Consider the following 14,615-nt stretch of genomic DNA (forward strand, 5'->3'; position numbering starts at 1 on the left):
GGAGGGGGGCTGTTACTTATTGATCACTTTCGATTCTCAAGAGCGTACAACTGGCATTAAGTTACAATCCTTTAACCGCTAAGTTATAGTAATTCGAATTTTGGACTATTTCGATCAAAATGGCTATCTCAAAATTTTTATCAGGTGTATTTGGGGAAAAGGCACGGAGGGGGGGGGGAGGGGTAGATACCCTCCAATCACTTTTGATAACTCTTAAAAAGGTAACTAGACCTTTGAATTTCCAATCAAACAAGCCATCTCTAAGTTTACATGACCACCCTTTACACAAAACCTTATGTGCGCTCGGGGCATAGCTTACAACCCTTATAGCTTACAATCCGTGTCACCGGGGTTTTTGTTATTTGGTCTTTAAACTATTTTGAACAAAATAGCTATCTCAAAATTTTGATTGGATGCATTTGAGGGAAAAGGATCTTGGAGGGTGGGCTAGTTGCCCTCCAATCACTTTTGACTCTTGAGAAGGGCACTAAAAATTCTTATTTACAATCGAATAATCCTCTCCAATGTTTATACGACCACCCATTCCATAATAACCTTATATGCCACCAGGGCATATTTAACAGAACTTGCCCCAAGATTCTGAGGGGAAGACTGTTTTATCCCTGGAGTTTTTGTTCTATTATCTTTGGTCTATTTGGAAAAAAAAAATACTATATAAAAAATTCGATTGGGGAAATTTGGGGAAAAGAAGGTTGGAAGGGAGGGGGGCTAGTCGCTATCGGATCACTTTTAACTCTTAAAAAGTGAATTAGAAATTTCAATTTCTAAACGTTTGAGTCGCCTCCAAGGTTATACGACCATGTCTTCCATAAAAACCTTATTTACCCCCACGGCATGTTACAACCCTTTCCCTGGCTCTGAGGGGGGCGGTATGTTGACAACAAAGTTTTGTTATATTATCGTTGGACTATTTCAAACAAACTGGTTATCTCAAGATTTTCATTTGATGCATTGGGGGAAAAGAGGGGGTTTTTATCAGATAGGGAGGTATATGTCCCCGTTAACTTTTGACTCATAAAAAGTGAACTAGAACTTTCAATTTACAATCAAATGAGCCACCTTCAAGTTTATACGACCATCCCTTACATTAAAACCTTTACGCCTCCAGGGTATAACTTAAAACACTTGCCCCCGGGCGCTGGGGGGTTGTGTCGGCCCCAGAGTTTTTGTTATCGAATGTTTCACTATTTAAAACAAAAATGGCTCTCAAAACTTGTATCGGATGGATTTGGGGGAAAAGAGGCTTGGTGGGAAATAGTTGCGCACGGATCTCTTTTGACTCTTAAAAAGTGAACTAGAACTATCAATTTATAATCAAATGAGACACCTTCAAAGTTTATACGACCATCCCTTACTTAAATTACATAAAAAAAACTAGTTTTTCTAACTGAAAGTAAGGAGCGACATTAAAACTTAAAACGAACAGAAATTACTCCGTATATGAAATGGGTTGTCCCCTCCGCAATCCCTCGCTCTTTATGCTAAAGCTTTTAATTGTTTTAAAAAGCAGAATTGTGGTAAAGGGCCACAGAGCATAACTTACAACGCCTGCCTCAGTCCTGGCGGGTTCCATCGACACCGGAGTTTTTCTTATCTAACCTTTGAACTATTTTTGACAAAATGGCTATCTTAAAATTTTAATCGGATGGGTATGGACATAATTTACGACGCCTGCCCCCGGGCCCTGGGGGATTGTATTGACACTGGAGTTTTTGATATCTGAGTTTTGAACTATTTAGAAAAGAAATTGCTATCTCAAAATTTGTATCAGATGGGTTTGGGGGAAGAGGGCGTGGAGGGACTAGTTGCCCTTCGATCTCTTTTGACTCTTAAAAGTGAACTAGGTATTGCAATTTTCATTGAAATGAGACCTCTGAAGTTAATACAAGCATTCCTTCCACAACAACTATATATGCTCCTGGGGCGTAACTTACAATGCCTGCCCCCAGGCCCTGGGGGTTTGTATCGACACCAGAGTTTTTCTTATTTGATCTTTGAAGTATTTTTAACAAACCAGCCTTCTCAAAAATTTTATCGGATGGGTTTGGGGAAAAAGGGCGTGGGGAGGGTTGCTGCCATTGGATCTCTTTTGACTATTAAAAATTGAACTACGACGTTCAATTTCCAATCAAATGAGCCTTTTTTGAAGTTTATATGAGCATCCCTTCCACAAGAGCCATATATAACCCAGTGCATAACTTACAACGCCTACCCCCGGGGCCCTGGAGGGTTATGTCTACACCGGAGTTTGTGTTATCTGACCGTTGAACTATTCTTAACAAAATAGCTATCTCAAAATTTTCATCGGATGCATTTGGGGAAAAAATGGCGTGGGGGTTGGGCTAGTTGGCCTCCGATCTCTTTTCACTCTTAAAAAGTGAAATTGAGCTTTCAATTTCCAATTAAATGAGCCCTCTCTGAGGTTTATACGAGCGTCCCTTCAATAATAATGATATATGTTGAACGTTGAACTATTTTTAACAAAATAGCTATCTCAAAATTTTCATCGGATGCACTTGGGGAAAAGATGGCGTGGGGGGGCTAGTTGGCCTCCGATCTCTTTTCACTCTTAAAAAGTGAAATTGAACTTTCAATTTCCAATTAAATGAGCCCTCTCTGAGGTTTATACGAGCGTCCCTTCAATAATAATGATATATGCCCCAGGGCATAACTTACAACGCCTGTAACCGGGCACTGAGGGATAGTGTCGACCCCAGAGTTTTTGGTATATGATCTTTGGACTATTTTAAAAAAATGGCTATCTCAAAGTTCTTATCGGATGGGTTCGAGGAAAATAGTGTGTAGAGGGGGGAGGCTAGTTGCCCTCCAATCTCTTTTGATTCCGAAAATTGAACAAAAACTTTCGATGTCCAATCAAGTGAGCCCTTTCTGAAGTTTATACAAGCATCCCTTCCATAAGAATCACATATTCCCCCAGGACATAACTTACAACACCTGCCCACAGGCAATAGGTTTTTTTTTTTTTTATCGACAATGGAGTTTTCCTTATCTGACCTTTAAACTAGTTTAAGAAAATAGGTATCTCAAAATTTTTAATGGATACATCTGGGGAAAAGGCGCGTGGGGTGTGTGTGGGGGGGTAATTGCCCTCTTGATCTCTTTTGACTTTTAAAAACTGAAATAGAATTTCGATTTCCAATGAACTGATCCCTCTATGAAGCTTATATGAGCATCCCTTCCATAACAACCATATATGCCCCCAGGGCATAACTTAAAACACCTGTTCCCCCGCCTTGACGGATTATGTCGACCGTGGAGTTTTCATTATGATCTTCAAACTATTTGTTTTAAAAGATGGCTGTCTCAAAAGTCCTTATCGGATAGGTTTGACGAAAATACGGCATGGAGGGGGGGGGGGCTAGTTGTCCACCAACCTCTTTAGACTCTTAAAAAGTGAACCAGAACTTCTTTTAATTTCCATTCAAATGAGCCCTCTGAAGTTTATACAAGCATCCTTTCTATTTTAATCATATATACCCCCAGGGATAACTTATAACACCTGCCCCTGGCCCTGGGGGTTGTGTTTACATCAGACTTTTTGTTATCTGACCTTTGAAAAATGGCTATCTCAAATAGGTTTGGGGAAAAAGGGTGTAGGGGCACTAGTTGCCCTCCAACCTCTTTTTCAATTCAAATGAGCCCTCTCTGAAGTTATACAAGCATCCCTTCCCTAAGAACCATATATGCCCCCAGGGCACAACTTGCAACACCTCCGCCCAGGCCCTGGGGGAGGGTTAAATACCCTCTGATCTCTTTTGACTCTTAGAAACACAAATACAATTTTAACTTCCAATCAACTGAGCCTTCTCTGAAGTTTATACAAACATCCCTTCAATAACAACCATATATACCCCCAGGGCATAACTTACAATGCCTGTCCCTGGGCCCTGAGAGATTATGTTGACCCCGAACTATTTTAAAAAAATGGCTATCTCAAAAGTTCTTATCGGATGGGTCTGATCAAAATACAGCATGGAGGGGGGGGGGGCTAGTTGTCCTCCAACCTCTTTTGACCCTTAAAAAGTGAACTAGGACTTTCAATTGTCATTCAAATGAGCCCTCTCTGATGCTTATACAAGCATCCTTTCCATAAGAACCATATATGCTCCCAGGGCATAACTTACAACGCCTGCCCCAGGCGCTGGGGGGTTGTGTCAACACTGGAGTTTTTGTTACATGATCTTTCAACTATTTTTAACAAAATAGCTATCTCAAAGTTTACATTCAGTATATTTGGGATAAAAGGGCGTGGAGGGGGGGGGGGGCTAGTTGCACTCCAATCACTTTTTACTCTTAAAAAGAGCAGTAGACCTTCCCATTTCCCATCAATTGAGCCCCCTCTGAAGTTTATGTGACAACCCCTTCCACATGAAGTGCCTCTGGGAAAAATAATAATAAAACATTGGAGTTGTATGGCCTTTACTGCTGGCAACACTATAGCATTGCCTCTGATAAGGTGATTTCCCTTTTGACAACATGTTATCTTTGACTGGCACTTATTTATTGGTGGGGTACCACAACGTCAAGTATCAACATTGAGATAGCCTGCCAAGTTTGACATAAAAAATGTCAAGTTTTGCTTAGTAAAATATAAGTTTTCAGCTTTTCCTTTTTTTGCAGTAGCTGTTTCACTTATGATAGATCATTTAGAACAACATAAAATAAGATTAATGTTTGTATAAAAAATTCAAACTTTACAATATCCAATGCATAAACTTTAATATGGTACTATATAAACTTCACAAATTTTATAGACAATAAAATCAAAACTGTCTCTATATTTTTACACTTTATATAACAAACTGCTTACGGCTGGAATATATGGCTATGGAGAAGTAAAGTTGCAATGCTCTCTACACCACATGCAGCAGGAGTCTTAAGCCAAGTAAGCAAAATCAATCCATGTGCTGGAGAAGGGTATGTTCCCATACGTGATTTCTTAAACTGTGATTAAATTCAAAATGCACACCCTGTACAAGAAACAAGATCAGGTTGAAGACAAATCCTAACAAGAAATAAAGAAAACAAGGAATGAGTTACTTACAGCATGGTCATGCTCATCACAATGAATATCTTGAGCAAGTAGCAGAAGGGGTAGCCATACCAGTTTCCTAGACATCCTGGGCATTAATCAACAAGTTGAAAAACTACCTATAAAACAGTCATATCAAAAATCGCATTAGCAATTGGATTTATGGCACATTCACCCAAATTTAATATCAGCAGGCAGCATAGAAAATGGCAAGGGCTAGGTGTCATACAAAATTTAAAAAACGTTCTCTTTCTGTTTAGTATAAGGTTTAGAAGTATTCTATGCTTTTCCTAGTTTTACCTCCTTTGATGGTGCAAAGCTCAAGTGATTTAAGGTCATTTAAGACAAGTCTAGTTTCAAAATAAGGAGAGAAAAAAAAATTAAATCAGCTTCCTCTTTCTATGCATCTATATTAAAGAAAATAGATACTTTTAAAGCAGAGTAAAAAGTTTCTACTTTAGAGCTTTGTTGATTTCTACTACAATCAGATTTGATTCTGGGGAAAGAGAATACAGGTAAAATAGCAAATCAGACCCAAAACAATTTTTGTACCACATTGCAATGAGCTTTAGAAACTTCTGTTCCTCAGATGGTAGCAGTGACAATGACCTCAGAACTGAAATGAGTCTGCTCCAAAGTTCATACAATCAGCCCCCTTCCATGAAAAACCTTATATGCTCCCAAGGCATAAAGGCCCTAGGGCATTGTATTGACCCGTGAGCTTTTGTTATCTGATCTTTGAAATATTTTTAACAAAATACCATTCTCAACTTTTTTATTGGATGCATTTAGGGAAAAGGGAGTGGGGGCTAGCTGCCCTCTGATCACTTGATAAAGGGCACTAGAACTTCCAATTTCTAATCAAATGTGTCCCAAAAGTTTATGCAAGTATGCCTTCCATATGAAGTGCCTCTGGAAATTATTTTTTTAAACATTGGAAGCTTATGGCCTTTAGTATGGGCAATGCTACTGTGTTTTCTCAGCTAAAATTACAGGTCTTAGTTTGTACTCTGGACAGGTAACCACCAAACATAAAACAAGAGACAAATACTAGAAACATAACTGAAGAAGCTTTACCAAACCCAGTGTACAAAGGCCTATAAGAAGCTATGGTAGGATTACCAAGAAGAAAACTTATATTTTCTAGAAACTCAGCTGTCCTTCCTTCCATAAGTTCACTAAATTGCTGAAAATATGAACAAAAAATAATGAGTTTAGCAACAAATTCATGAAAACAGTGACAAAAGTGACACATCCCTAAAATAGTTACATGTCTCCAAAAAAGTGACATATCCTCCAAAAAGTAACAAAAGGTAATTTTAGTGACAGGGGCCAATTCCTAAAATTGCAACTCATGCAATAGGATGAAGCAGATGTCTCATAGTCCTATCATCACTGATTGGCAAAAACTAGATTTACAGTATAGCATGATTTAAGGTAAGGTAAACTTTCAGCATTTGATCACTCCTGAAGAAAACACATTCATACAATAAAAGTAGCACAAATCTTTTTACTTGTTAATTATTGTTTTTTCCAATCAACTGTAACTGATTTTCATATTTAACAGCCAATAAATACCATTTTCTTTAACAGAAAATGATTTTCATTGCCTATCAATGATGGAAAACAATTGCAATAAGCTATATTGAACACAAGTCATGTTTGGTAGATTTCCAGTGGTTAGCCACATCTAAAGAAAACATGTTAAATAAATAAAGGCAATATCATAACATTCCTTACCCTATACTCTTTCAAAATATCATGGTTGCTTTCTGACAATGCCCATAACCCACTCTCTCTCCCCTGGTGGTCTTAAGGCATAGCTCAAAGGATATGTTTACCTTTTGTTTCACATCTAATGAAACATCACATATTTCTATGAACTGATTTTCACACATTCGCACATATTTGAAATTTAGTTTTTCTTGTAATTAAAATAGAACTGAGGATAAAAATACTTTTGAAATAATAATGAAGGAAGGAAAAATGATAAGCTGATAAATAAAACTTGCAGCATTCTCTAGAGCTATGTTTTGAGCCACCAGAGGAGGAGGGAGAGCAGTGGGGTATACTTTGAGAAGTAGGCTAAACATGATATTTAGAAAGAGCATAGATAAGGAAGCTCATGGTAAAAGACTACTTTTATTCACTTAGCATGTTTCTTTTAGAGGTGTCAAAACACTAAAACATTAGGCTAGGATAAATATACAATTGCTGACCACTCCTGAAGGATATCATCATAAACAGATAAAAGTAGTAGTCTACAAGGTCTATGAAAAAGCTGAACATTTAATAAACTTTTCCCATCTGTTTTTACACAACCTCACAGTGAAACTCCTACTGATCCTATTTTTTTTATCAATTTCACAATAGATTTTGATGATTCAGACTTTGATGATCAACAAGTTATTGAGGTTCTGAAGCATTTTGACACAAATAAATCACCAGACATTCATGAATTTTTTAACTATATGATCCAAGAACTTGCAATAGTGCTCACTGAACCACTGACATATTTGTATAATCTGTGTCTGGCATCTGGTACTTGCCCTTTGGCATGGAAAAAAGCAATAATCAAACCCCTGCATAAAAGTGGCACAAAAATGCAATTTAAAAACTATAGACCAATACCTAACACTTCAATTTTTTCCAGAATTATGGAAAAACTAATTTGTCAAGAGAATACAAAATTATTTTGAATCAAATCTTCTTTGGCATCCATCTCAACACAGTTTCCATAAAAAATGTTCATGTAATACATAGCTTTTAAGCTAGAGCTTTAAGACCTTAAAGCTCTCACATGGATTAAGGATTAAGGTAAAGTAATTTTGGAAGTAATTACTAACTTCCATAGGATGGCTGATGAAGGTCTTATGTTTGATTACAATTATATAGATTTTTCTAAGGTGTTTGATAAAATGTCCATTATGCTTTTACTTCAAAAACGTGAGGTATATCACCTTGGTGCCAGAACATTGAATTAGATTGGTGATTATCTAACAAGCAGGATGCAAAAAGTGATAGTAGGTGATACTTTGTCCTCTGCTGAGATGGTTTTAAGTGGTGTTCCACTAGATAGTTGCCTTGGTCCATTACTTTTCTGCCTTTTCATCAATGACTTGCCTCTTGTTGTCTACCATTCCACAGTTAAAATGTTTGCAGATGATGTAAAGCTTTACTGCTCCTTGACAAATTCAGATGAAGCTTCATTGCTTCAAAAAGACTTGGATGCACTGCATAATTGGTGTAATGTCAACTCCATGTTTGTCAACAAAAATAAGTGTAGGGTCATCCATTACTTTTGCAAAGTAGAACAAAGTTACCATTACCATCTTGCTGGACATTCAATTTTACCTGTTCAATATGTCTGTTACCTTGGTGTTTATTTTGATTCTAGTCTTAAGTCTGACAGGCATGTCTCTGAAGTAACTTGTAAGGCAAACTATCAGCTACTAAGCCTCACATACAATTTCTGTAAGTTTAATCTCTATTCATTCATTGCCATTTATAAATCAACAGTTCAACCTATACTCAAATACAATTTGTCAGAATGGTATCCACTGAATAAAAAAGACAGAGCAAGGGATGAAAAAATACAGCAAAGAGCAACTAAGTTTGAACCTTATTTGAAACATTTGCCATATGAAAATAGACTGCAAAGACTAGGATTGCCAAGTCTTCAATTCTGACTGGATAGGGTAGACATTATTAACACATTCCATATAGTCAAAGGCATTAATAATATAATAACATCACAGTTCTTCATATTTAATTACACTAACAGGACCCATTATCACCCACATAAATTGTACCTATCACTTTCAAAAAGGAAAATAGGCCAACATTCATTTTACAGCAGGGTGTGGAAGCCATGGAATGACCTTCCACCTGAAACATTTCTAACAGATGACATAAACAGATTCAAAACAAAACTAGCAGAAACACATTTTCACAGTAAATCATTTATAGTATTATCTGTCAGTGTTTGTTGTAGTTGTTATTTTCATAGATTTGTATGTGTGTATTATGTTGTCACCATTGTTGTAAATTTTTTATATTATTTTTAGTGTGACAAGCTTGAAAGCTTACTGTAGGCCTATTTGGTATTAATAAATTACCTTAAATCGCAGCTTGGAGTGATATAAGGATTATCCATCCTTGTGATGCTCCATGAGAAAAAAAAGAATTCGTTTGGTGTAGATTGTGGCTGTTAGATTAGACTCTTGTGGAGGACTCTGCAGCTTAAAAAAATAAAATAAATAAATTAATTATGTTCCTTATTTTCCTTATTATATCCCTTATAAAAACAGTAGTGGGTTAACATAAAAGCTATGCAGTACCTTCCAAGAGTATATTTTTGACCCTGGATTGATTACTAAAAGTTTCATTTTCTTGCCCAAACCCCTTTCCAATATAGCAGAACTAGAATAAACTAGAACTTTACCATATCAGGAACCATTGTTAGAAAAAACAACCATTATTTTTGGAGCAGGCTATGCATAACCTACAACTTGTTTTTTTTAGCATGTTTCCTAAATAAGTTCCCAACCACTATTCTGTATATTTATCGCAGTATTCCATACTTTTAATTAGATAATAAAACTGAAAGAGATTTAATTTACCTTGTCAATTTACTTAGACAATTATTTTTACAGACAAAAGTTTCTTGAGATCAGTGAGCTCAAAATCAACGTCTTCTTCGTGTTCTTTCAATAACCATTAAAAATTCAACTGCATAAGGCATTTTCTCGCTCTAGAACACTGGAATGAGCGCTATGGACATTAGACCACAGAAAAGAAGTACGTCATACTTCTACTGTGTAAACGCTTCTGTTATGTACATTCTTCTGTTAAGACATAATATACTTTGCATTGGACTTTCCAATATGACAAATAACGACTGTGGCTGGCACTAAGTATGATTAAGAGTCTGACTACTAGTAATATTGACTGTTTGCTAATGTGGTTACTTGTAACTGCAGCTACTTGTAACTGCGACTACTTACGACTACAGCTGCGTGTAACTGCATTGGCCAGCTTCTATGATTATGTGTAACTATGAATATTTTTACATCGACTTCTTAGGACTGCAACAAGTTCAGATTACGATTCTTTGCGATCGCAACTACTTGTTCCTGGGACTGCAATCAACAGCCACCATGACTACAAATACTTGTGAATGTGAGAACTTGTATTTGTAACTTACTTATGACTGTGAGTGCGACTGCAACTACTTGCGACTTTAAATGCATCTATTTGTGATTTCGTTAAATTGTCCTGTGACTAGCTGTGATAGCAATTACTTGCAACTGCAATTAAACATAACTGCGGTTACTGCTGCTGTTGCGTTCAACTGTAAAAATTTATGACTGTCAATATTTACAACCGCAAGTGCAACTATATGAAACTGCACCTGTGACTTCTATTGGTACTGCTACTGCTACACCTAATATTACGTCAAAAGAATTCAAAGGCATTCAAGTTTTCACAATTGCTCATACATATCTAAGTAACAAAGTAAAGTATTAAGCTGAATCTTTCAGGAAAATATAGGGGGATGGAAAATCTAACCAAAGGCACTATTTATATTTAGATTATCAAAAGAGCGTCTTTATAATACCCCAGGGATAGCTAAGGGTATTACTTAGGAACTTTCAGTGGATATGTATAACTAAATAAAAAGACATTAAGTGCATGCAAGTTGCCAAGAAGGCGTACCTGCAACATTTTAAGAACGTATACGAGTATTAAGCTGAAATACTCAGGGCATGTTGAGCCGAGTCAAAAGGGAATACGTTCATCCATATGATCTAAAGGGCGTAGTTGCAATATTTTAGAAACGGCTAAGGGTATTAAGTTAAGGCTTTCTTAGAACACTGAGAGGAATGTTGAAATAAAGTACATGCATCAAAAGTTGTCGATGGGCATATCTTCAAAATTTAAGGAATGGCTATATTTATCAAGTTAAAACACTTTATGTAATTTAAATAATCAAAACTACTTATCTGTGATATATAAGAAACTTCCTAGAGAATTTTTGGGTGTAGTGACGAGGGTGGTGGATTAACATTTATTTAAATTCAGCGTTGTAAGATGGTAGTGGTAAAAAAAATTGCTTCAATCATAAAGGTATCTAAAAATTATGTATGCCTTCGATCTACGTATTTGAAAAATATTCCACGTATTCATTCATGCAAAGTCCTAAAGCTGGGATCAATATTGTTAATTTTTTTTTCAAAATAAATATAGCAAGCCAAAATCTTGATTTTTAAGGAAAATTAAATTTAAAAAAAAAGTGTTTTTAACTGAAAATAAGGAGTGAGATTAGAACTTAAAACGAACACAAATTACTTCGTATGCGAAATAGGCTTTTCCTCCTCAACTCCCCACTCTTCACGCTAAAGTTTGACTCTTTCTCTACTTTTTAAAATAGTAAAGGACTTTAGCGCAAAGAGTGAGACGTTGAGGAAGAAAAGCCTATTTCATATACGGAGTAATTTCTGTTCGTTTTAAATTTTAATGTCGTTCCTTACTTTCAGTTAAAAGCACTTTTTTATTTAATTTCTGAACGTTTTTGAATTAATGCATGTTTTGATTTTTGCTCTCTGCACATAAAAAATTAAAATTAAATTTGCATATTAATTATTTTTAGCTAAATGGCTTTCTCATGGTTTTAATCGGAAGATTTTGAGAAAAAGGAGCGGGGAAGGAGGCCTGGTAGCCCTCTATTTTTTTTGATTACTCAAAAAGGCAGCTAGAACTTTTAATTTTTTCCGAACATTTCTATTAGTAAAAATAAATGTTACTTACCTCGTCAATACCTTGCTCTTTACACTAAAGCTTAAGTTTTGTCCCAATTCCTTAAGAATGACCCCTGAATCACAAACGCTGTAGAATAAATAGTTGAAATTACTTAAATTACTTCAGCGTAAAGAGCGAGGTATTAATAGGAGGTGAGCCTCTCATACGTGTAATAATTTTTGTTCGATTTAAGATTTAATTCTGCTCCTTACTTTCTGTTGGAAAAACTTATCATATTTATTTTTTCATTGTTTTTTTTTAAATAATGCTAGAAAAACCTGCACCCCTTTCATTGAAATTCTCTTCCCCCATGACAAATTCATCCATGGAAAGATCCCTCCACGTAACCCCCTCAACTCCCCCCAAACGTAAAAAATCCCCCTGAGAACGTCCGTACACTTCCCAATAACCATTACTATATGTAAACACTCGTCAAAGTTTGTAACTTGCAGCCCCTCCCACGGGAACTGTGGGGGAGTAAGTCTTCCCCAAAGACATAGTTATTAAATTTTTCGACTATGGTAAATAAAATGGCTATCTCAAAATTTGATCCGGTGACTTTCGAAAAAAACTTAGCGTGGGAAGAAGCCTAGGTGCCCTTATAAAGGGCACTAGAACTTTTAATTTCTGTTAGATGTGCCCTCTTGCAAGATTCTAGGACTTTTGGTTCGGTAAAATAAACCCTGGGAAAAAGAAATAAAAACAAAACAAAGAAAAACAAGTAAATAAACACACATCCATGATTGGTCTTCTGACAAAAAATACGAATATCCACATATTTGTATATAGGAGCTTAAAATCTCTACACTCGGGTTCTCTGATGCGCTGAATGTGATGGTGTGATTTTCGTTCAGATTGTATGACTTTTAGGGACGTTTCCTCCTATTTTCTAAAATAAGACAAATTTTCTCAGACTCGTAACTTTTGATGGGTAAGACTAAACTTGATGAAACTTATATATTTAAAATCAATATTATAATGCAATTCTTTTGATGTAACTATTGATATGAAAATTCCATTTTTTAGAGTTTCGGTTACTATTGAGCCGGGTCGCTCTTTACTATAGTTCATTAAACGAACTGTTGGAAAAAACAAAAAAAAAATTTATTAATAATTCTTCTTTAAGACAATAAAAATCTATATCAATTAAAGCGAAAAGAAATCAATTAAAAAAATCTTTTCACGAAAAATTTTTCAAAGAAAAATAAAGAACAGTATTAAAATGAAGATAAGATAAAATGAAGTCAAATAGTAATTCTAGCCTAAAACAAACGTATATCCTTATTAATACTAAAGAAGACAAAAAACAAGCAGAAATTACAACACATACTACTACTACTAACAACTTACTGCAGCACCAAGCCGCCTGAGGCCAACACAGCTATGCAAGCTCATCCTCCAACCTAACCTATTCAAGGCTTGCCTCTTTACATCCTCCCAGGAAGTTCCCATTTCCTTTAAATCTTTATTTATGACATCCTCCCAACCTAGACAAGGACAACCTGCTTTCCGTGTAGCCCCAGACGGTTTGCCAAAAAGGACAATCTTCGGCAATCTGTCATCCTTCATTCGCAAAACGTGGCCTAGCCATCTCAACCTTTCTTTCATTATAGCCCTAGATAGCGGGATTATACCACAATACTCTTTCAATCTACTACGGTCAGTCAGCCGGATACCCAGAACAATCCGTAGGTCCCCAATACAATCCGTAGGCAATTACCCTAGGAAATATCTAGTAAATTTTCATCTGAATGACAATAAATAATCAAGTTAAACTTAAAACGAACAAAATCTACAACATATAATATAAGGGATAACTCCCATTACGCCTTCTAGAAACCAAAGTGTCATTTGCGCTTTATTTTCAGTAAATAAAGCGCAAATGAAAATAAAAAGAATTATTTTTAGTTTTGTTGTGACAAAAAAAATGCAAATAAAAGCTTTTTTCAGTAAAACTTAAGTTATGTTTTGATCTTTACAGGGCATAGGTTATTTTTTATAACCTACATATATTATCGTGGTTATAGGTGTTTTTATTTTATCGTGATTATTTCTGTTTTTTTGGGTTTCTCTTATTTGCTGATGGCGATTTAAGTTTTTTTTACGCTTAAATTACTATTTGACTTTTTTATTGCTCGTCTTAGTTGTGGCTCATTAATTTTCTTTAAATTGTTTTCTTAATTAACCAGAGGTAAAGCAATAGCTTTGCCTACAGTAAAGAGCCGTAAAGTTTCGAAGAATTGCTATTCTTTTTCCCAGAAGCACTTCATGAAGAAGGGGTAGTGGTACTTACTTCAGAGGGAAATCATTCAATTGGAAATCAAAAGGTTTTATGGCTTTTTTTTAAGACTGTAAAGTGTTCGGAGGGTAACTATTTCCCCCCTCCCCCAAACCACATTGTTCCAAAATGAATCCGATAAAAATTTTGAGATAGCTTTCATATACATATATATATATATATATATATATATATATATATATATATATATATATATATATATATATATATATATATATATATATATATATATATATATATATATATATATATATATATATATATATATATATATATATATATATATATATATATATATGTATTCCTGGGCTTACAAAACCCTAAATTTTGTATCGTTTTTGTCGTCAGGAGCTAAACTTCACTCGAAAAAAGAAAATACCGAAAATAGAAAATACCGAAATATTGGCTCTTACAGGTGTATTATTTTGTGCCGTTCATTTG

General features: G+C 35.5%; 1 protein-coding gene across 2 annotated transcripts in view; it reads right to left on the reverse strand.

The window, feature by feature from the left end:
• Positions 1-9,821, reverse strand: part of LOC136039085 (transmembrane 9 superfamily member 3-like) — a 93,494-nt gene extending 83,673 nt beyond the window's left edge. The window contains exons 1-2 of one of the 2 annotated variants that reach the window (XM_065722572.1): positions 9,697-9,821; positions 5,087-5,193 (exon numbers count right to left, since the gene is read on the reverse strand). In XM_065722572.1, the coding sequence (XP_065578644.1) occupies positions 5,087-5,170 (84 nt within the window). In that variant the 5' untranslated portion in view covers positions 5,171-5,193; positions 9,697-9,821. The remainder of the gene's footprint in view (positions 1-5,086; positions 5,194-9,696) is intronic. The other variant, XM_065722577.1, reaches the window with a different exon arrangement.
• Between the last annotated feature and the right edge of the window lie 4,794 nt (positions 9,822-14,615).

This window comes from Artemia franciscana, chromosome 2 (assembly GCF_032884065.1).
Source record: "Artemia franciscana chromosome 2, ASM3288406v1, whole genome shotgun sequence".
NCBI classification, from domain to species: Eukaryota; Metazoa; Arthropoda; class Branchiopoda; order Anostraca; family Artemiidae; genus Artemia; species Artemia franciscana.